General features: G+C 42.7%; 2 protein-coding genes across 5 annotated transcripts in view; one reads left to right on the forward strand and one right to left on the reverse strand.

Moving 5' to 3' along the window:
* DAAM1 (dishevelled associated activator of morphogenesis 1) overlaps nucleotides 1–20291 on the forward strand; it is a 182840-nt gene that overhangs the window by 149207 nt on the left and 13342 nt on the right. For all 3 annotated transcript variants that reach the window (XM_055538224.1, XM_055538225.1, XM_055538226.1), the window contains exons 16-20: nucleotides 251–357; nucleotides 7360–7444; nucleotides 12587–12693; nucleotides 14489–14577; nucleotides 18449–18617. In XM_055538224.1, the coding sequence (XP_055394199.1) occupies nucleotides 251–357; nucleotides 7360–7444; nucleotides 12587–12693; nucleotides 14489–14577; nucleotides 18449–18617 (557 nt within the window). The remainder of the gene's footprint in view (nucleotides 1–250; nucleotides 358–7359; nucleotides 7445–12586; nucleotides 12694–14488; nucleotides 14578–18448; nucleotides 18618–20291) is intronic.
* L3HYPDH (trans-L-3-hydroxyproline dehydratase) overlaps nucleotides 18611–20291 on the reverse strand; it is a 103410-nt gene continuing 101729 nt past the window's right edge. The window contains exon 6 of one of the 2 annotated variants that reach the window (XM_055538228.1): nucleotides 18611–19623. In XM_055538228.1, coding sequence (XP_055394203.1) covers nucleotides 19472–19623 — 152 coding nt within the window. In that variant the 3' untranslated portion in view covers nucleotides 18611–19471. The remainder of the gene's footprint in view (nucleotides 19624–20291) is intronic. The other variant, XR_008699557.1, reaches the window with a different exon arrangement.

A 20291-nucleotide genomic window follows, 5' to 3' on the forward strand; every position in this document is an offset into this window, starting at 1 on the left:
TATGCATCTTCAACTTAGAAGCACTTTGTTCTTCCAAATAATGCTTTTTCAACTGTGGGTGGTCAGCTTTTCTTGTCAACTAGATTTTAGCCTTTGTTTCAGTCCCACCACCCACCTCCATTCCCCTCACCATCTCAGCTGTGCGTGTGTGCGTGTGTACGTGTAAACAGCAAATATAAAGGAAAACTGTGTGTCTGAAGTCGGAATGTCCCTGTTTGACTTTGATGGATTTCTTTCCTGCTCTTTATAGAAAGAAGCAGATGCCATTGATGACACACTGGGCTCCAAACTTAAAGTCAGAGAGCTTTCGGTGATCGATGGTCGGAGAGCTCAGAATTGCAACATCCTTCTCTCGAGGTATTGTTGATGTTGTCTCAACATTTCTGGTAGGACCAGCTTTTCTATCATGTGGCCCCAAACCACATGGTTGGGCTCGTTCTTTTACCTGGACTCCACTGAGGGTCAGCTCTCCGAGTTTCTTCTGTCCAAGGTGAAGAGGCTTTCGAGCTATTAATACTTTGATAATATTGAAGTAACACTGTCACAGACTCAGCACCCACCATGAAGCCTCTTTGTTTCATTTTGCTTCTTAAGTCACCCTTTTATACTTCAGATTATATTATTTCATGTTCTTTGTGAACATTTTTATGACTAAAAATATGTCAATAAACCTCAGTAAAATGCTATCCAGTTCAGCCCTGTTCAAAAGTATTTTTCATAATTGATGAACCATCATGGTCCTAGAGCTTGAAAAAAAGAAAGGAAATTTGGGAGCCTGGAATCCTATTATAAATAGCTTCAGGGAATGTGTTAGCTGGTCTTGGGCATTTCAAGTAGTTTTTCTGAATCTTTTCTCTAAAAAGGACTTTCACATTAGGCAGAGATACCTAATATTGACAAGTTGAAGGAGAATGTAAAGAACCCTGAAGTTTGGGGCATTCTGTACAATCTAAGTCACATTGGTTACACTCTGGAAAGAATGTTGAATCTGTATGGAGGCTGGTGCAGGTTGACTTCTCTTTCAGGAAGAGTGAAGGTGGAAAGTAGTAGTTCTTATTTTTCACACAAGTCTTAGAGTAAATTTAACACAAAGCACTGCTGCTTGGTTTGCAACATAGAAGCTTGATTGATAGCCAGATGTATATTACTTTAGGGAGAAAATGTTTCTTTTAGAGAAAGAGAAATTGAAGCTTGGTAAGACCCCCCTGAGTTTTAATACAACTAGTAAGGTAATGCGAAACATCCTATTTGCACTTAGTTTTCTGCCTCTGGCTAGAAGCTGTGTAAATGGCCATGCCCTGTGTTTATCCCCACCTGTGTTCAGAAGAGTGAAGTGAGTGAAGTCGCTCAGTCGTGTCCTACTCTTTGCGACCCCATGAACTGTAGCCTACCAGATTCCTCCATCCATGGGATTTTCCAGGCAAGAATACTGGAATGGGTTGCCATTTCCTTCTCTGGGAGATCTTCCCAACCCAGGGATTGAACCTGGGTCTCCCACATTGTAGACAGATGCTTTACCATCTGAGCCACCAGGGAAGTCCAGAAAGACACTATCAAAGATAGTTTTGAAGGTCTACATACTTTTTTTCTATAGACTGTACAATTTGTTTTGTTACAACTTCTTTATACAAGTAACATTGTTACTTAGTAGCAAAATTATATGAAAATTTAGAGAGAGTCTGTTTTTAAACCCTAGAACATCCCCCTCTATTTTGTGCTTTTGCAGTATAGAAGAGCCCTTTAAAAACAACTTGGCAAAGAGAGCCATCACTCTGAATTTTTATAGTATTTAAGAGCTCTAACTGTGACCCAGTTCCTCGTAGACAGATCATTCTCAGTACAAGATGCCACCGAGGGTAATTACAGTAGTTATAGATAAGGTTACAACTCTTTCTAGCAAATTTCCCATCCCATTATTGGAGGGATTGTTTCATATTTGTCGTATATCATTCCCTTGTTACATCAAAAATGTCAAAGGCTAAGGTGACTTAGAATGTGAATATGCATAAATTCTCTAGTATTCTAAGAACTTGTCTTGTGTCTATTAAATTATCTGTTAATATCCAATTTAATGAATAAATATTACAATGAGCACATAATATTGAAAATATATTATGTGTGACAAGCTGATTTTGAGACCAATTTACCCTTATGGTAATTGGGCCTTATTGATCAGGGTCTAAAAGCTTCTATGCCACAGAGGAGTCAGGACCACATGCTTTTCTGCTCAGTGCTCAATAGTTTTACTCTCTTCAGGAAAGCACAGGACAGCTAAAGGTAAAAGAAATGAAGCAGAACTAATTTGTTTTTTATTTAGTTGTTTAACCACTCAGCAATTTACCTTGCTTTCACTCTTCCTTTTCATCGGCGATGCATGACTACACACAAAAGGAGCAAGGGGCTTCAAGGATGGGAACGATGCTTTTGGTGCTTTGATGCTTTTTGTCTTCGAGTTGTCACTTTGGAGTGTTTAATTGCCTGGCGCTGTGCTGGATGCCCTGGGATGTCCCAAGACTTACAATTGCACTGTTGCCTTTGGCAGCACATGGCTAATTGGAGAAGAAAAATGCCACAGGCAAGATGACTTGTGAACAATGCAGGCCTTAGACTGGTCTGGCAGGAAGGAGATGGGGAGCCCCCAGCCAAGGGGAGAGGGGACAGCAGCAGGGTTTTCCTGAGAAAGTGGGCCTTGGGTTGGGGGGCGGGTGGGCGGCAGTTCCAAGGGTACATACAGCAGGAGCAAAGGCAGTGGGGGGTGGAGAGGAGGGGGAGGTGGCGAGCATTCAAGCAGAGCTGTAGAGAGAGCTCTGTGGTTGCTGTCTCTCACTTGGATTAAATTAGGTCAGGCAGGAGCATCTGAGATCCAGGTCTGGTGCTTTTGTAACAACCTGAGTCCACCCAGAGTCAGTCTGTAGAATGGAGGTAATGAAAGTAGTAGGTTTGTAAGAATGAGAACCCAGCGTGCGAGAAGCACTAACAGAGTGCCTGCACGTGGCAGCTGCTCAGTCAGTGGACCGATTATATTCCCAGGGGATCCAGAGCCTTTTGCTCCAGAGAAGAGCACTGTCTCAGTAAGGTTTTGAGTTCGATCTCATGGGTTTGCAGGATAGGTTGGAAGGGGTCAAGAGCCGAAGGCACAGGCTGCCATCAGACAGAAAGCTCTTTTTGTTGCTCAGCTAAGACCTGATGAGGGAGGGACTGGAGAGAGAAACTGTCACTAGCATTTGGAGACTGACTTTGTACCTAGGGACGAGTAGGAGTGTTTCCAAGCTGATGTCAAGATCTCCTGCCTTTCCACACGTACTGCCTTTCTTCTTTTCTGCTTATTGCGTTCCCAAAGTCTGGCGACCCTCTCCCTGTGTCTTTTCTTGCTGACTGGGAATTTAATTTCCAGCAATGCAGTCATTATACCAGATTCCACCACAGCGAAAGCCCGTGGCATATTCTGTGGGCGGTATTGTAATGTGCACATGTCTGCAGTGTTTGGTTATCTTGAAAAACTCTTCCTTACCCACACACTGCAGAAGTTCATGGACCATTTGGCCAGGCATAGGTTCCACGGCCTCACTTGGAGCCAAAAAGGTCAACTGGAAGGAAAGCCCGCCTCATCGCAGGGTCCAAGCAGGGGAGAAAGCGCATGTGCTCATAGCGTGAGAGGCCAAGATCTCTCAGCACCCAGAAAGAGGCTGTCTGGAAGATGGGGTGCTTCAGGCCACCACAAATCCTACCTGTCACAGACCTGAGAAGTGAGTGGAATGGACTTGGTATGCCGGAGAAGTGTTCCTCAGGCCCCCGGCAGAGTCAGCCAGCTTCTCTGCTGTGTGTGTATAGGTGACACGTGGCGACTTACAATTCTCTCGCCTTTATTCCCTAAGCATACCTCTCCTCTCCTTTCAAAAAGAAAAGAAAAAAAAAAAAAAGAATCTCGGAAGCTGGCTTATATTGCAAAATGAACCCCCTAAAATACACTTTTATGAAGTGTTCTGCCATTTTTTTTTTTTTCCAGATGCTCATGTAACATGACAGCTAGGGTGTAGTAAACCACAAAAAGCTACTTTAAAGTGGAGGGATTTGGCTTAAATCCACTGAAACAGAGCTCAGACTGATCTAGCCACCCATCCTTAACTTAGTTTAATTGTGCCTGGATGTTCCAGGTCTCTTGGCGAATTTTTGAAATACTTGAGTGGAGCAAGGTGGAGTTAAATACTGGTTTTAAATGGCCAGTTTGTTTCCTGCCTTGCATAGCAGGTTGCAGTGGGTGTCTCACAAGTTGCCACCCTCCTGCACGCCAGAACACTGCCAAGCTCTCAAAGCCATTAAAAGTTTAGGATTGGTAGGGTCCTTCAATTACCGAGATTAGCGGCTCATTTGGTGGATGACAGACGATACTAAGAACTCTTTGGCAACCTAGAGAAGCCTCCCAGAGGGCCGCGGACCCCTCTCCTCTTTCCCCAAAGGTACGGCTGCTTTGTCAGCCCCCACAGGCCACGTGCAAGACAGGATGTTGACAGGCAGATTTTCTTAAGTACTAGCCATTAAAGTCTCAAGTCTCTTTGTGGGCCACATTAAGAGAAACCAAAATTGTTATGAATTAGTGCCAGTGTTTAGTCCAGACAGCCTCAGGGGGTTGAACATCATAAATATATACAATTTCAAAAGCAAGAAGTTCTGCACTCCATATGGGGAGCTAATGAAATGCAAATCTGATACGTCAAGTATTGTTCTCACTCTGATGTTCAACTCCTTTTCTCTTACATGGAAAACAGAAGGACTCAGCAGAAAGACACTATAAAGTGGTTCTCCCACTTGGTGTGAAAAGGACACAGAACTAATCTTTTTTTAAATAAGTGGAGCTTTTCTCATAATTTTAGATGTTTCCACAGCCCGCTGGTTTTCATTCATGGCAGTTTCAGCCTTACCTCATCCTGCTTCTTTGGCCTTGCTGGCTACACCATGGTCTTTGCCCTCACTTGACTCAAGAGTCTTTAGTGTCCTGAAATCTAGGGCTACCCAGGGCCCATGTGATGGAGATCTTGAGCCGGGATAGAGTTTTCCCCTGTTGTATGTTTCACCCATGCCAAATAAACTTATTTGTGCCGTTTAAGATGGGTGGTTTTACATCATGATGTTCTAGTGACCATATTCATGGCAAATGATTGTCTCTAGACCAAATCAACCTGGAGAAGTCTGTCTGGTCCAGAGTCTCTGTCCATGGCCCAGGAGTTATGATGGTGCTACAACTTGGACTAGGGAAGAGAACAGGTCTTGTTCTAGAACATGGACAAATTGGCGTGTTGCCTAGGTGCTCTAGTTGGTTTCGAAAGCACGAAATAGAGTAGTATTTATACAGTAGGATTCCCCAATCTGATTCCTTCCTCTTGGCCTACTTATTGGTGCATGAAACAACATGCAGTATCGATGGCAGGATGGATGCGTTTAACAAGATCATCTCAAAATCTAGAGAAAAGGACAGGCGAGAGATGTCCAGAATGAGCTGTGTCTTGCCCAGGTCCTTTCCTCTTCATGGGCTCTGTGGCCACCTGTGCACTCATCCAGCCCTCTTGGGACAGCATAGGTAACCTTTGTGTGGAGTGTTTCTGCCTATCATCTGATTTTCCCAAACATTTGTTTCAGTCGCTCAATCATGTCCAACTCTTTGCCACTCCATGGACTGCAGCAAGCCAGGCTTCCCTGTCCTTCACCTTCTCCTGGAGTTTGCTCAAACTTGTGTCCATTGAGTCAGTGATGCCATCCAACCATCTCAAACATAAGCACCTTTAAAATAAGCACCATGACTTCTTTTTTAATACTCCTGGGCCCTAATGGGTGCTATAGACAGAGAGGAAAACTCTAGTGAAATAATGGCTCTGAGAGCACTTTGGGAAGTTTCATGATAAGCCTACTTATTGATCAAATAGCTGCACTTGAATATTAATGTTACATAAGTATTGCTGCTTTTTTTCCCCTGAGTAGAAAAGTCTGCCTTGCAGAATATACATAGTTCATTGTGCCCTTTCTATAGTGAGACACTGTGCTAACCTCTTTGCATGTGCTATTTCACTTTACACACACAAAAATATCCTTTTTTAAAAAATATAGTTGTTATTATCTCTGTTGTATAGATGAAGCAACTGGGGCTAAAGAAAAAAAATTTTCCAAGGTCACACTGGCCAGGAAGTGTCAGGGCCAAGACATGATTACAACCTGTCTGATGCCAGAGCCCCTTCCTTCAGATGTTACACATGAAGGCTATATTCCTTGCTCTATATTTGTGTGTTTGTCTTTATCCTCTGTCCTAAATGTGATTCTTCTTGAAGATCATAAACAAGAAGAATGAATCAAATAATGTTAATATGAGACCTTAGTGGTAGCTTATAAGGAAGTAAGAATTTTTAAATAAGTCTGGATCTGATGCTTATAAGCAGGACAAAAGAATGACCCTTTGTAACAGCTAATAATCTGATTAAGATTTTTTGCCCCAGTTAAGACTTTTGGTTATATCTAATAAAAACATATTTTTACAAGCATGTTTTAATTTCATCTTTTTTCACATTCAACACTTTGTTGTCCTGCCATAATCAAGACATAAATCCTTCATATAAATCAGTAAATCATAGGAATTAATGGTAGACAGGAAAACAGAAATTGGATTTGAGTTTTTGCTTAAATCCTTCCCTATGAGATATTCACTAGATAAGCATTATTTGTTAAAAGAATTTGGGATTAGCAATCAACAGTGTTGGGTTTGTGTTAGATATTGTGCCTTTGTATGCATTTGACCTTGGGCAAATCACTCAGCCATTATGAGCCTCAGTTTCTCCCTCTATTAAAAAAAAATCTTCACAGTTATTTCGAATCCAAAATGAACTAACATATATAAACACGCCTCAGCTATGTTATTTTGCATATCAACTATTCAATTTTTTAACAATAACATTCTCAACACGCATTTTTAATTTGAGAGCAAACCTTAAACACTCCTGACACATAATCAAGTTAAAAAGTTAATTTTCCTCTTTGACCTACAATCTGTAAATACTATGTATTAAATAGTTGTGTGTGGGTGTTTTCCCTACTTCTCATCTCCAATCCCTTGCTTAAGGAAACTAAATGGTAGAACATAACAGCTTTGTTCTCGGTGTCAGCAGAGCATTACAAAGCCCAGAAAGAATATTAAAGCCATTTCAAAATACTATTTTTAGGTGCAACATGGTCAGGAAATAAGCTTTCACTGAGAGATTTTGAGAAAAATGGTACCTGTAGGTTGGCAACTGGCGTAGCAAAATGAGTTATCTTATATTAAATTATTAACAATATCAGCTTGAGTAGTCACAACAAATTAAAACATTCTTTCTCCAGGTTGAAATTATCCAACGATGAAATCAAACGAGCAATTCTAACCATGGATGAGCAGGAGGATCTGCCCAAGGACATGTTGGAACAGGTGAGCTGCCGGGTAACACTCAGAGCACAGGTTACGCCAGACTCAGTGGGGAAGGAATACTAAGGAGACCTGGTTGTGGTTAGTACACAATTTCCTCACCTCTCAGTGGAGGAGGTTAGGCCAAGGTTCCACTTGGCTCTGTTAGAAGGCTCTAGGACTTGCTCCTCCCCTTGTTCCTCAAAATGATGGGTGAGAATTATGGTCCTGAGTGTGTTCAATGCCTAGGACCCTCGATGCCAGAGTCTGTCTCATGCTGCTGCCATCAAGTTGTTACTCCTCAGCAGGTCACATAAATCTACTAGCTTTAGTAGAAAGTGTCTGTTTCACCAGAATACTGAGAATCTCAGCAGTGTGAGATCACAGCCTGCACTGCAGAAACTGAATCACTGCTTAATCCCTGACACATTTGTGTCTTGGTCTTGGCTTGCCATTCCCACAACCACAAAAGCCACTGTCAACCCCCTGGCGCTGTCATCAGCACTCGTGTGTGTCATAAGGCAGGGTGTGCACTTCTTGGGGCTGGGTTTTGTCTTCGTAAATTGTATTGGACTCTTCTTGTGTTGTAAATGTCAGTAAATTCAAATGCCAGGGCTAGCAAGTGTAGGGTAGTCTTAAACACAGTCAGTATACATCCTCGTCCGTGAGATCTGGAGATAATTTGTCATTTTTTATGGCCAGCAACAGGTCAGATGTGGTGCCCTAGCCTCTCTTGATGCAGTATTTCCATAACCACTGTGCAGCCACTCCAGCTGTGTTGTGTGTTGTCAGCAGCTTGGTTCATTTATCTTCCAAATGATACTGTTGGTAATATTGTGCTGGTAGATAACCCCAGGGATTGTTACCTATCTCTTGGTCTGCGCCTAAATTTTCCTGTGCTTTGTGGGAATGTCTCTGCATGATCTAATCCTGCTCTGTCTCCTTGTCTCATTGTCCTGCCACAGAATCACATTTTGAGAGAGTTTGGTCACAAGGCCCCACCTGTTTCTTAGAGCCAGGTCCACCTGAGGTCATGGGTGGACACAGGTGATCACGATTCCCGGCTGAGCCTGAGGTGTCACCTCTAGGTGTGCTCAGCTCCCAGGAGCAAGGGAAAAGGCTGTTTCGCTCCACTAACAGGGATCCCGTGGCTGTGGGCTGCTCCAGCCGGAGCGCCTGTTTGCATGTGCCTCCTGTCCTGTTCTCACTGATTTCCCCCAAGGCCTCAGCCACGAGGTGGGAGGAGTGAAGTCACACCTCTGTGGGCCCGCCCCTCCCTGAAACCTCTGCAGCTGCAGCCATCCGGGGTGAAAACCCTCACACTCAGCAGTGGAAAAACTTTTTCTGCTGTCCTTTTAAGGTTTGATTTAGTTCCCAAAATAGTTAATGACTATGTTTCCAAGTCTGTTAGGATGCTCTGTGCATAAATAGTTTCAAACTATTCCTAAACTGAAAATTCCTTTTTCGAGCATTTTGCAGCTCCTCTCCTCACTCTCCTCTCGCTCTCAGAACACTCAAAACAGAGCCTCTGCCCCTGAGGGTGGAGCTCCACTGCCCTCTGTCCCTCCCCAGCCCCCAGCTGACCCTGCTTTGCAAATGCTGGCACCAGAAACTGCTTCACCCAGCGTGAAGAACTAGGCAGAAGGCACTTTTGTCATTAGGTCTTCAGCCTCTGTCGACAAGGTTGTATGTTTAAAATTCCACCAGATCTGTTTACTGTGAAATTGCATCCAGCAAAATTCCTCCTTGAGGGAAAGGATTTCTAAAGCTTGCCAAAAGAGCTTGTAGTGCAAATAGAATGTACTTCAGATAAATACAAGGGAAAAAAGAAGTCTACTGAAGCAGACTCTGGCCAAGTGGGATACTTCTGACCCAGCTCTCCTGAGAGCTCTGAGTGTCGTGCTCTCTGCTCATCTCCCAGGCTCTTTCTTTTCCTGCTCACTCTAACCCTCCTTCCTGTGCCTGATCACAGCATCCTTTACGACTCAATATGGTCTGCATCTGAGCCAAGTTCATCCCCTCCTCTCCTGCTGCTTTTAGCTGCTGAGATCAGATCTCAGATGAGGTCACTCCTCTTTCTTGGGATGCACACCTTTCTCCTCATCACCAGATGTTTGTCTGACTCTTCATTCTTTTCAAAACTGTCCATACACTGCCTGGTCTCAACTCTACCTTGAGAAGGCCCAGGCCTTTAGTCTCAGCCTCTCACTGTTGCCCTTGTGAATAACGAGAGAGAGAGAGAACATCTGTGTTATCCCGAACAGGGGTCTGTGGACTCAGCAGGCAGGTATGGGGGATCCCTGATACTAGAACTGAATTCCAAAAGGTAAAAATCCAAACTCGGGGGGAAATAACAAGCCTTGTGCTCCCCCTTGCTCCTTCCTTCCTTCGCCCTAACACCTTCCCTCCTGCACGGAGGAAGCATAAGAAGACATGTGTCCCATCCAGTGTCACCACTGGAACAAGGGAACACCCGTGCCTAGACGCTCTCAGGCCGCCAAACCTATGGACTCCCTGGCGTCTACTTCTACCTCTCCTCCCTCCACCCTGTGAGGGGAGAGGGAACCCCTGGCCTCTGGTCTGGCCTATCCTTTCCTTCCAGTCAAAGGACCCTGCCCCTCTCCTCGTGGTCGTCCACCTTGCCCTTTCAACATGTAACTTGCTCAAGTCCCAGCCCTTCACACACACAGACCTCTTAAGACCGCCTATCCCCATTTGCTACTGTGCTCTCTCTCTTTCGACACACTCAGTTCTCGAAAGCCTGTTCACTTTTCCTCGCCTCCCTAAAGCTGTTCTCACTGAGGATTTGTACTTCCTTGTTGCCAGAGCCAGGAGACACTTTGCAGTCCTTATCTTCCTTGATGTACTGGTGGGTGTCACAGTGACGGCCGCTTGGCCCACATGGAACGCCTCTTTCACTGGCCCTGTAACTCCACACGGGTCCCTCCACTGCCTCTTGTGAAGGTCACTCTTCTTCTCATCCTCATCCCATCAATGCAAGCTTCTCTCAAGGCCTGCTTTTCTTTACTTTATGGAACCCCTGGTTACCTTACTCACATCTGTGCATGTTGTAACCCACACCAGAGCTTTTTCTTCCAGATTTCTTTGGAATTTCAGACCATCTGTCCACCTGCCTATTAAAATCACAGGCTTCCCAGGTGGCTCAGTGGTAAAGAATCCTCCTGCCAATGCAGGAGATGCGGGTTCGATCCCAGTGTCTGAAAGATGCCCTGGAGAAGGAAATGGCAGTCCACTCCAGTATTCTTGCCTGGAAGATCCCATGGACAGAGGAGCCTGGTGGGCTACAGTCCATGGGATTGCGAAGAGTCAGGCATGACTTAGCAACTGAGCACACACACTACTAGAAATCACTGCTTTGTTCTCTTGTCAGTATTTCAAACACTAAATTCATCTTCTCTTCACCCACCCTCCTCCAACCTTCTCCCTGTTCCACTCTATGTACCTCCTTGCCTAGATCACATCCTTTTGACCCTCGTTTACCAGAATCAACAAGTCAGGCCAGTTCAAACCCCACCCCCCACCCCCAATAGCTCTAGAACCTGTCCACCACCTATTCCAGGACACCACTAGATTACTGCATCAACAGTCTAATAACAACCCCCAATACTTCTGATCCTTTCTGATTTTCTCCATTCTGCAGGCAAAGTGATCTTATTAAAGTGCAAACTCATTCCCCTACTTAAGATTTTATGTTACATCCCATGCCTTCAAAATAAAGACTGAATTTCCTATGAAGGCCTTGCTCCTCCCTGCCCTACCCCACCTCTACCCTCCCCCACTGCCATTACAGCTGCTCTTCCTCCTTTATAAATGCTACGCTGCCCATTCCAGACCTCAGCCCATTCCAGACCCCAGATAAGCACTCTGCCGGGAATATATTTCCAACCTCACGTCATTCATCTTCTTCCCTGTAGTTCCATTTCTCTTTCTCTGCTGGTGGTACCCCGACTGACTGCCTTTTCTAAGGTCCTTTAGTTAAACCCAACAAACATTTGAAAGTCTGCTAAGTGGACAACCCAGTGCCAGCACTGAGTTATGGGGAGGACCTTGGGGCCCAGAGGCTCAGTGTAAATTTTTTCTTTTAAAGTCCAAGAATATTTGATCTAGAAAATAGCACACACACACACACACACACACACACACACAGGCCTGGGCATACACATACACGTTTGTTCTTTTAAAGGAAATTAGACACATACAGAAGTGCTTTTTCAACTTGAAGTATTATTGCTATCTCTTCTACATTCCATGCTCATTTCTTCCTCCCAAATAAAATGTGGAATCAAAAACTTTAAGTCCTTCTGTGTCCTTCTCACCCAGCTCTACATAGAGCAGACAAGGAGATGGAATTAGATGAGCCCAAGAAATAAGCAAATTGATTGGAAAATACACATAGAATTACTCATTCCAGCATGATGTATAGAAGAAAAAAAAAAAGACAGCTGGAAGTCAAGACCCAAGTTCTATTTCTGAAGATCATATGCACTTGTTTTATAATGCTGGGGAAGTGGCCTAATCTCCAGTATTGCATCTCTAAGGTCCCTCTAATGGTCTCTGTAAAGTAGGTCTGGGAAAGAACTTCTCAATTGTGACTGAGAGGCATTAAAGAATAGATAGGTACAAGAAATGAATCTTACACCAGTTTAACTACTTTCAAGTAAAAATAGAAAAGTTTTCGCCCCCATTTTGATTGAAATATACATCACTATAAATTTAAGGTGTATGGCATAATGGTTTGACTAACAAATTTGAAATGGTTTCCATACTGTTAAGTTAGCACCTGTCATTTCTTATAGATAAAATATTTTTAAAGCAACAGTTTTTCTTCCTTTGTGATGAGAACTTTCAGGATTTACTCTGTTAATAGCTTTCATATATATCAAGAAGCAGTGTTAATTATAACCATCATGTTGTACATTATACCCCCAGTACCGGTTTATCTTGTAACTGGAAGTTTGTACCTTTTGGCCACCTAAATGGAAAGATTTTATCACTTCTATTGTATCGTAATAGTCACCTATGAGGAGAGCTTATAAATTAAAAATTAAATTTTCATCATGGGACAAATTTAACTGAAAGGGTGAAAAATTAGGACAAGAATTTAAATTATAAACCTCAGTTTTAATATTTGTGTGTACTTTCTAGCTCTTGAAATTTGTTCCTGAAAAAAGTGATATTGACCTGTTGGAAGAACATAAACATGAACTGGATCGGATGGCCAAGGCTGACAGATTCCTTTTTGAGATGAGCAGGTGAGTTTGAAAATGTTTCGAAAGCAAAGACGCCCCTGGCCTTTCTAAGGAAGTGAAACTTTTGATTCCTGTTGAATTATCTGGGCCAATTAACCTGGCTTAACTTGAAGTCTTTTTAAATCCCCCAAATCTCCTCAAATCTGAGTTGTGTGGAACTTGACTGTTCTGTTTTTGTGCCTTCTTGCCCATGGGTAAGCCAGGGTCAAGGTTTCTTCACAATCATCTCTATCTCTGGGCCTCTGACTCCTGTACTTTGACCTAATCAAGTCATAACTTTTCCTGGTTCCAGTCAGCATCATCCTTCTTACCATTTTGATCTCTTGGGATTCTAGCTCACTCTTCCTTGTACTTCAACATCTCAAGGTTGTTGTAAAATAGAAAACAGTGGACAGACTCAAAGGTAACAGCCTGGAGCCCACATAACAAAATAGCCAGGGCCTAGATGTCAAATCATGACACATGCAGACATCACTAATCAATCATGGCACTCTTCCCACGGAGCCTTGGCAAGCTTTCTCAGCCCTTCTCCAGAAAGCCGCACAGCAGCCTCTGCCCCGTAATTGAATTTGGCATGTGAGCTGAGTAGATTTGCCATCCCAGGCCTAGCAAATTGATTCTGCATTAGGCAAGAACCAGTGGTCTTGAAACTCTCAGTCAACCTCAGGACAGAGTGCCTCCCCTGAGTGCCGATGGCCTACGTGGTGGTCAAGGTAAACATGCCTCTCACTCTACATTTCTGCTGTGTCTGAACTTATTTTTGTTTCATCTCAACTTGCCATTTCATATACTACTGTAGAATAAAGGATGATTTTGAAATTTTGACAGGTGTGCATTTGTCCCTTCGTGTGGACAAATATATGACCGCAGTAGCTGCCACTTAGTAACTGTCTAGGTCTTTGCATGCGTCTTAATCCTTCTATCAGCACTCCCAGGAGGGCTGTCAGGCAGGGAAATATTTTCTGCCAACTAACGGAGGAGTTAAGGTTCCTGTTCAAGGTCACTGAATAAGAACAGAACCTGGGCTGCATCTGTCTGATTATATGGCATAGTTTTGGATGAGAGCTGATCCCTGGTCCTCCTAAACTGAAGTTTCCACTGAAGAGCAGATCAAGCAGTGATTTCAGGTCTGGCAGAAGTGCCCACTCTCACCCACTCAGAAACACCAGGCAGCCTGTCCTGGTGGCAGTCAGAGGCCAGTTCCCTGTTATCTCTAGGTGCTAGTTGCTCTCCTGGAAAGCAGAGCTTTCCAGTTTTGAGGGGCACAGATAGGGAGCCAGCTGTGAAGAAAGAGGAAGGTGTGGGGAGAGACGGTGTAAGGAAAGAAGCCTGGACACAAGTTTTACCCTACAGTTCTGCCAAAGACAAACTTTGTAGAAAGTGAGGCAGGACAGGAGGAGGGCAGGCATCAGCCTCTTATTTGCAGCAGCAGAGGGGAGTCTTTACATTTTCATTCCTTTTTATCTCTTTTCTGTTCTCAAGAGCTGCTGGGACTCTGAGGAAGAGAAGGGGGCTTCAGTCAAGAGCAGTTAGCTCCCAGTTTCTTTTAGCAACTGCCTAAGCTGATCGGAGCTGAGGACCTGCTGCCCTTGCTGGAACACGCCCTGTAGGGCAGTGGGAAGTGGGTTCTGCAGGCATGGTTGGGCTCAGGCCCTGTGCTTCTGTCCCAGAGAGGAACTGTCTAGGCGGGGAGGAGGGACGAGAAGGGGGGAAGGCAGCACAGGTGCTCCAAGGTACTGTCACCTTTGAGGGAACATAGGTGTATTAAGTGTTCATTAGTGGATGCTTGCTCTTGCAGAATTAATCATTATCAACAAAGACTGCAATCGCTGTACTTCAAAAAGAAGTTCGCAGAGCGTGTAGCAGAAGTGAAACCCAAAGTAGAAGGTAAAGTCAAGTCCCTCAGAATGGAAATGCTATTCATCCCAAGTGCTCATGTACAAGTGCAATGCAAGTGCATATAGTCAACAGAATCCCTTTGGTAATTTTTTTTTCCCTTGAAATCTGTTGGAATTCTGGCAGATAATTACTTAAGGTCTTCATTCAGCTTGCTGGCCTAGCCTGAGTTCTGGAGCTCACGCACAACCCCTGGGCTTTTGCTGTCTGGGTATTGGTGAGGAATTTGATTGCTACTGACACCAAACCTACAGTTATCTTTCTTACAATGGGGCCTTACTGGATTTTTCTTTTTTTTTTTTTTAATTAATTTATTTTTGGAGGCTAATTACTTTACAAGATTGTATTGGTTTTGCCATATGTCGGCATGAATCCACCACGGGTGTACATGTATTCCCCATCCTGAACCCCCCTCCCACCTCCCTCCCCATCCCATCCCTCTGGGTCATCCCAGTGCACCAGCCCCGAGCACCCTGTATCATGCATCGAACCTGGACTGGCAATCCATTTCACATATGATAATATACATGTTTCAATGCCATTCTCCCAAACCATCCCACCCTTGCCCTCTCCCACAGAGTCCAAAAGACTATTCTATACATCTGTGTCTCTTTTGCTGTCTCTCATACAGGGTTATCGTTACCATGTTTCTAAATTTCATATATATGTGTTAGTATACTGTATTGGTGTCTTTCTTTCTGGCTTACTTCACTCTGTATAACAGGCTCCAGTTTCATCCACCTCATTAGAACTGATTCAAATGTATTCCTTTTAATGGCTGAGTAATACTCCATTGTGTATATGTACCACAGCTTTCTTATCCATTTGTCCACTGATGGACATCTAGGTTGCTTCCATGTCCTGGCTATTATAAACAGTGCTGCGATGAACATTGGGGTACACGTGTCTCTTTCAATTCTGGTTTCCTCGGTGTGTATGCCCAGCAGTGGGATTGCTGGGTCATATGGCAGTTCTATTTCCAGTTTTTTAAGGAATCTCCATACTGTTCTCCATAGTGGCTATACTAGTTTGCATTCCCACCAACAGTGTAAGAGGGTTCCCTTTTCTCCACACCCTCTCCAGTATTTATTGCTTGTAGAATTTTGGATAGCAGCCATTCTGACTGGCGTAAAATGGTACCTCATTGTGGTTTTGATTTACATTTCTCTAATAATGAGTGATGTTGAACATCTTTTCATGTGTTTGTTAGCCATCTGTATGTCTTCTTTGGAGAAATGTCTGTTTAGTTTTTTGGCTTATTTTTTGATTGGGTCATTTATTTTTCTGGAATTGAGCTGCAGGAGTTGCTTGTATATTTTTGAGATTAATTCTTTGTCAGTTGCTTCGTTTGCTATTATTTTCTCCCATTCTGAAGGATGTCTTTTCACCTTGCTTATAGTTTCCTTCATTGTGCAAAATCTTTTAGGTTTAATTAGGTCTCATTTGTTTATTTTTGCTTTTATTTCCAATATTCTGGGAGATGGGTCATAGTGGATCCTGCTGTGATTTATGTCGGAGAATGTTTTGCCTATGTTCTCCTCTAGGAGTTTTATAGTTTCTGGTCTTATATTTCTTTAATCCATTTTGAGTTTATTTTTGTGTATGGTGTTAGGAAGTGTTCTAGTTTCATTCTTTTACAAGTGGTTGACCAGTTTTCCCAGCACCACTTGTTAAAGAGATTGTCTTTTCTCCATTGTATATTCTTGCCTCCTTTGTCGAAGATAAGGTGACCATAGGTGCATGGATTTATCTCTGGGCTTTTATTTTGTTCCATTGATCCATATTTCTGTCTTTGTGCCAGTACCATACTGTCTTGATGACTGTGGCTTTTTAGTAGAGCCTGAAGTCAGGCAGGTTGATTCCTCCAGTTCCATTCTTTTTTCTCAAGATTGCTTTGGATATTCAAGGTTTTTTGTATTTCCATACAAATTGTGAAATTATTTGATCTAGTTCTATGAAAAATACCGTTGGTAGCTTGATAGGGATTGCATTGAATCTATAGATTGCTTTGGGTAGTATACTCATTTTCGCTATATTGATTCTTCCAATCCATGAACACGGTATATTTCTCCATCTATTAGTGTCCTCTTTGATTTCTTTCACCAGTGTTTTATAGTTTTCTATATATAGGTCTTCTGTTTCTTTAGGTAGATATAGTCCTAAGTATTTTATTCTTTTCATTGCAATGGTGAACGGAATTGTTTCCTTAATTTCTCTTTCTGTTTTCTCATTGTTAGTGTATAAGAATGCAAGGGATTTCTGTGTGTTGATTTTTTATCCTGCAACTTTACTATATTCATTAATTAGCTCTAGTAATTTTCTGGTGGAGTCATTAGGTTAGGGTTTTCTATGTAGAGGATCATGTCATCTGCAAACAGTGAGAGTTTTACTTCTTCTTTTCCAATCTGGGTTCCTTTTATTTCTTTTTCTGCTCTGATTGCTATGGCCAAAACTTCCCAAACTATGTTGAATAGTAGTGGTGAGAGTGGGCACCCTTGTCTTGTTCCTGCCTTTAGGGGAAATGCTTTCAGTTTTTCACCTTTGAGGATAATGTTTGCTGTGGGTTTGTCATATATAGCTTTTATTATGTTGAGGTATGTTCCTTCTATTCCTGCTTTCTGGAGGGTTTTTTTTTTTTTTATCATAAATGGATATTGAATTTTGTCATAGGCTTTCTCTGCATCTATTGAGATAATCATATGGTTTTTATTTTTCAATTTGTTAATATGGTGTATTACATTGATTGATTTGTGGATATTGAAGAATCCTTGCATCCCTGGGATAAAGCCCACTTGGTCACAATGTATGATCTTTTTAATATGTTGTTGGATTCTGTTTGCTAGAGTTTTGTTAAGGATTTTTGCATCTATGTTCATCAGTGATATTGGCCTGTAGTTTTCTTTCTTGTGGCATCTTTGTTGGGTTTTGGTATTAGGGTGATGGTGGCCTCATAGAATGGGTTTGGAAGTTGACCTTCCTCTGCAATTTTCTGGAAGAGTTTGAGTAGGATAGGTGTTAGCTCTTCTCTAAATTTTTGGTAGAATTCAGCTGTGAAGCCATCTGGTCCTAGGCTTTTGTTTGCTGGAAGATTTCCGATTACAGTTTCAATTTCCGTGCTTGTAATGGGTCTGTTAAGAGTGTCCAGTTCTTCCTGGTTCAGTTTTGGAAAGTTGTACTTTTCTAAGAATTTGTCCATTTCTTCCAAGTTGTCCATTTTATTGGCATATAGCTGCTGATAGTAGTCTCTTATGATCCTTTGTATTTCTGTGTTGTCTGTTGTGATCTCTCCATTTTTATTTCTAATTTTGTTGATTTGAATCTTACTGGATTTTTCTAAAGGAAGATTTATTTGAGGCTGGTAGGTGGTTTGATTTTGAGGCTGTTCAATTTTTAGCTGTTTGAAATGTGGGCAACTTATGAGCCCAGCACAGAGTGCAGGCTGGCCTTGGGGCCCTGATGACACCTGCCAGCTGTGGCATGTCACATGTGTGCCCAGTTTTTCTACTGGTGAAATTGGTCAATAGTCCTGTGATCTGACTCACACCAGGCAAGAAAGGGTCTGCAAAGGAATGTGGAAAATGCAATCGACGCTCTATGTATTCCCAACTACTTACGGTCGGTGAGTCAACCAGGAAAAAGAAAGGCTGGGATTGTGCAGCTGCCTCTGGGTCTCTTGAACAACCTGAGCTGACTCTCCTGGCCCCCTCGTGTCTTGCTTCTGGTATAGGTATTCAGAAAGTGCTCCCAGATAATCTAATGACCCCATCTTACATCTCTGGTATCTGTTACCGGGTATGTGGATTTAGGATGAGTATCACTGAAAAGTCTTGGTTGTAATAGTTTTGTGTATTTTGTTTTGAAGCAATTCGTTCTGGCTCAGAAGAGGTGTTTAGGAGTGGTGCCCTGAAGCAGTTGCTGGAAGTGGTTTTGGCGTTTGGAAATTACATGAATAAAGGCCAAAGAGGCAATGCGTATGGATTCAAGATATCCAGCCTAAATAAGATTGCCGACACCAAATCCAGTATTGACAAGTAAGTATGGAGAACCTGAGCACATAGGTCAGGGCTCAGCTTTGTAACTCTGGGCCTCCTGACACTCAAGTGTCTGGTCTGCACTTTCTCCTTCTCGTCCTCCTCTGACACTGATCCTCTCTTACCTCAGGACCACGCAAATCCCAAGTTCCCACTGGGCCAGTTATCCTTTATTTTCATTCCACAAGGATATCATCTAGTCCAAGTTTTTTGTGTTTTGGGTTTTCTCAGGTAAACATTTGTATCGTGTAATATTTGAAAGGCAAGTTCACACACTGGAAATACACAGCTAGATGAGGTTTCACAAATTGAACAGATCTGTGTAAGTAGTGACCAGATCAAGAAACAGAACATTACCAGCATCCTAATAGTCTCCTCATGACCTCTCCTAATTGCTACTTCTCCACAAAGATAAACTAGCAGCTGAGGATAGAATGTGAGGCTTGCTGGCTTTTTAGATTGTGTTTTCCTTAGTACCTGGAAGCAAGCAGCTATATGAAAAGATGAGGGTATACATGCATTCTGGCTGTTGGTGTTCAGCTGCTCATCCCAAGACTCATTAAAATGCTTCCTAGAAAGTGCGTTTTAAGGCATTAGGCATATTAACTCGAGCTTCTCTGAGAACTGTAGTTCTCTAAGGTTCTCACTGTCTTGGAAGGAATCGTTTCTAAGGTAAACTTCTCTGTAACCTGAATTCTTTTTAGAAATACTTCTCTTCACCCTAATTATTCCCAACCAGTGAGCTTTTTACTCTGTATTTTCTATAGGGTTAGTGAAGCATAGCATAATGGCAAGCTTAAATCCATCCTATAAGAAATAAGCAGTGTGTTTAGTTGTAGAGCTAAGCCTTATTTTTACATTGTGTAGAAATAGATGAACAAAGGGCAGCTGATAGATTCTGTCACCACCACCTCATTTTTAATGTAAGCACTCGATCCTGTCAGAGCCGTTTCACATGTGGTTGTCACAACAGCCTGTGAAGTCCCCAGGCCAAGTGCTGTATCACCTGTTGTCAGATAAAGAAACAGAGGAAAGGGTCAGGGTCAGGTGTCTCATTTAGCTTGTCTGAGGTCACAGCCTGTTTGGCCTTACAGGTATTTGACAACTGTTCTGGTGGTCTGCCCACAGCTTTCCTCTACCAATAGGCAGATTTTATTTGAAAGTTGTAGTAGATAACTGCAGCATCTTACTTGCATGTGAAAGGGCAGCCATCTTTTAAGGAAGGGAGTTCTCTTCCCCTGAGCTTATAGGTTGGGGCAGAAGAAAACCCTCACCACCAGTCACAGGTGGAGGACCTCTCCACACGCAGGTGTGTGCACACATAACATGCCCTTAATACCCTGTGCACCCCACCCTTCCAACTTACTGATAACCTGGCACTTACTACATGATTATCTACTAGTTAATATAAAAATATAAAAAGGCTAAGTACACAATTAGCCTTTTCAAAACATTAATAAACAAAACCATTTCTGATCTTTTTCTTTTCCCTCTTCACTCTGCATTATAGGCTTGTTTATGGTAATGACCAGAGAATAATCCAATGTGAGATGTCTGGTTATGGTTTTTATTATTCAAGAATGTATATTCATTCAAATCAGGTGTTATTTGGATAACAGACAAATATAGAAACTGATCTAGTTTTAAGTCTTTCTCCACACAAAAAGTATATAT

Source organism: Bubalus kerabau, chromosome 10 (assembly GCF_029407905.1).
Source record: "Bubalus kerabau isolate K-KA32 ecotype Philippines breed swamp buffalo chromosome 10, PCC_UOA_SB_1v2, whole genome shotgun sequence".
In the NCBI taxonomy this organism is placed as follows: Eukaryota; Metazoa; Chordata; class Mammalia; order Artiodactyla; family Bovidae; genus Bubalus; species Bubalus kerabau.